At 48.1% G+C, this 2,205-nt stretch overlaps 1 protein-coding gene across 1 annotated transcript in view; it reads right to left on the bottom strand.

Annotated features, from left to right (window-relative positions):
- Positions 1-619: 619 nt before the first annotated feature.
- Positions 620-2,205, bottom strand: part of RPS23 (ribosomal protein S23) — a 13,529-nt gene continuing 11,943 nt past the window's right edge. Inside the window, exons 2-4 of the mRNA XM_031061919.1 lie at positions 1,904-2,165; positions 1,024-1,144; positions 620-816 (exon numbers count right to left, since the gene is read on the bottom strand). Coding sequence (XP_030917779.1) covers positions 670-816; positions 1,024-1,144; positions 1,904-2,165 — 530 coding nt within the window. The 3' untranslated portion in view covers positions 620-669. The remainder of the gene's footprint in view (positions 817-1,023; positions 1,145-1,903; positions 2,166-2,205) is intronic.

Raw genomic sequence — 2,205 nt, 5'->3', positions numbered from 1 at the left:
TCACATGAATTCCTATATACATAAGTGAATTGTTTGAATTAGAGCCTTTCCCTCACCACGCAGTTGTAACAAGGGAATGGTTCACTCTGACTTCAGCCAAGTATTTTGAGGTTTTTACTGCCTTAAGAAACTGCTGAACTATGCATTTTTGATCTGGCTAAGCAGGTAAAAATTCAGACACCCAAGTCAAGAGCACAGTGCTGCTGTACTACAACAGGTGTCTTCAAACTGGGCAGACTTGCCCCAAAATAAGTAGTTAATTTGTACTCAACAGAGGTGAAACTCTCTGGGTTGGGTCCAAATACCCCTTCAGGTAATCCCAGTGAGTCCTGTGCCTGTGCTCACACCTGAGGCTGGAGCTGCTGCCACAAACACCATTCCCAGCACTCCAGTGACGATTTTTCATGTCAGAAAGGCTCTTTCTGACAATTTTGCATTAAAATTCCTGCAGTTTGTGATGCCCTGAGGGGGTATTTTGATTCCTGATTAGTACTCCCAAAGGAATATTAGGATTTGGGCTTTTTCCTTTGCCAGATCTAGGGAGAAATTTCATTTTAATGCCAAGATTCTTGTGCCCACCCCATCTCCTGCATTAACCCCCGAATAAGCAGCAGAGAACTCCTTTAAAACCCAAGATTTTATTGGTGTTCCTATCAGACTGGGGAGGGTTTATGACCTGGGTCTCTCCTTCTTGCCCTTGTAGAGGGCCAGCAGGGACACGTTGGCCACCTTGACCACCTTGAAGCGCACGCCAGGGATGTCCCCCACGGCGTGGCCCTTGCGCCCGAAGCCGGCCACCAGCACCTCGTCGTTCTCCTGGGACAGAACGGGACAGTGAGCACCAGAGCCAGCCCCAAACGCCCCCTGAGGGAGCTGCACCCACCCCAGCACAGCCTGGGAATGCTCAGGGTGCTGATCAAAACCCACCAAACCCAGCCCATTACCACATTTAATCAGTGCTAAGGCAATAAATCTGATTTTCGCCCTTTTCCCTCACAAGGTTTTAGGGGGCTGGGCAATTACCTCGATGAAGTTCAGGCAGCCATCGTTGGGGACAAAAGCTGTGATTTTTTTGCCGTTCTTAATGAGCTGGACCCTGACACATTTCCTGATGGCAGAGTTGGGCTGCTTGGCCTCTACCCCCCTGCAAAGGAAACCAGCCAGCAAAGAAATCAGTGTGGGGGACCAGGAGGGGCATTAGTTAACGCAAAATTAACCTTTTCACCTTGTGTTCAGTGGAAATTGTATCTGTATCTCAACACCTGTGAGCTAGTATAGAAGTACTGAATTAATAATTAAAATATATTTATCTAGATTTATGCCCGAATCCATAAAATACAACTTCCGAAGCCAAACAGAAACTGAAATGATGTCCAGATTAATTCGGTAAAATTCTAAAAAAACCCAGAAAGAGAAATCCCAGAACTGAAATCACAAAAACACTGCCTCAAAAACAAGAGCTGTGGCAGCATCCCAATGAAATTTATAAATTACTGAAGACAAAAAAAAGGAAGAAATAGGTAGGATCTGTGACACATGAACATTATTTCCTTTCCATTTGTGCCAAAAAATCCCGATTATCACCTACGCAAAAAAAATCGCTGTTTCTTAATTAAAATTCCCTATTTTTTCTTACTTTTAGAAGAAATTTATTTTCTTAAGTTCTTACCACAAATCCCAGTTTCCCCTAATTTTTGATAAAACCCCACACGTTTTTCATTCTGCTGTAAACTGTGCTAACCCCTCCTATTTTTTTTAAACTAATTCTGGCCCAAGTTCTTTATTTGTTCCCCCCCCATTTTTGGGAAAAAAACCACTCTGAATCCCTGGTTTTCCCCATCCTTCGCGTAAGCAGCATCCCAGGGGCTCTGGGACGCCCATTCCAACCAGGAGGATCACCCACACTTTCTCCAGCACGATGCCCTTGGCGTGGGAAGCGCCCCCGAAGGGGTTGGCCTTCAGCGCCGTGCCCAGGTGCGCCTTCTTGTACTGCTTGTCGTGCCACTTCTGGTCCCGGCGGTGGCTGCGTAGCTTCCGAGCGGTGCGGAGGCCTCGGCACTTCCCTGCAGGGTGAGACGGGGCCGGCGTGAGGCGGGGAGGGAGCCATGAGGGGAACGCGGCCTGAGGCCCATGGCGGGCATGCGGCTGGTAATGGCGGACGTGGCCTCAAGCCTGCAGCGCTGCCCGCACCGCACACAGCCGGCT

The sequence above is a fragment of the Geospiza fortis genome, unplaced genomic scaffold (assembly GCF_000277835.1).
Source record: "Geospiza fortis unplaced genomic scaffold, GeoFor_1.0 scaffold43, whole genome shotgun sequence".
Taxonomy (NCBI): Eukaryota; Metazoa; Chordata; class Aves; order Passeriformes; family Thraupidae; genus Geospiza; species Geospiza fortis.
The sequence above is the reverse complement of the archived record's forward strand: the minus strand, read 5'-3'. Positions and strand labels throughout refer to the sequence as shown.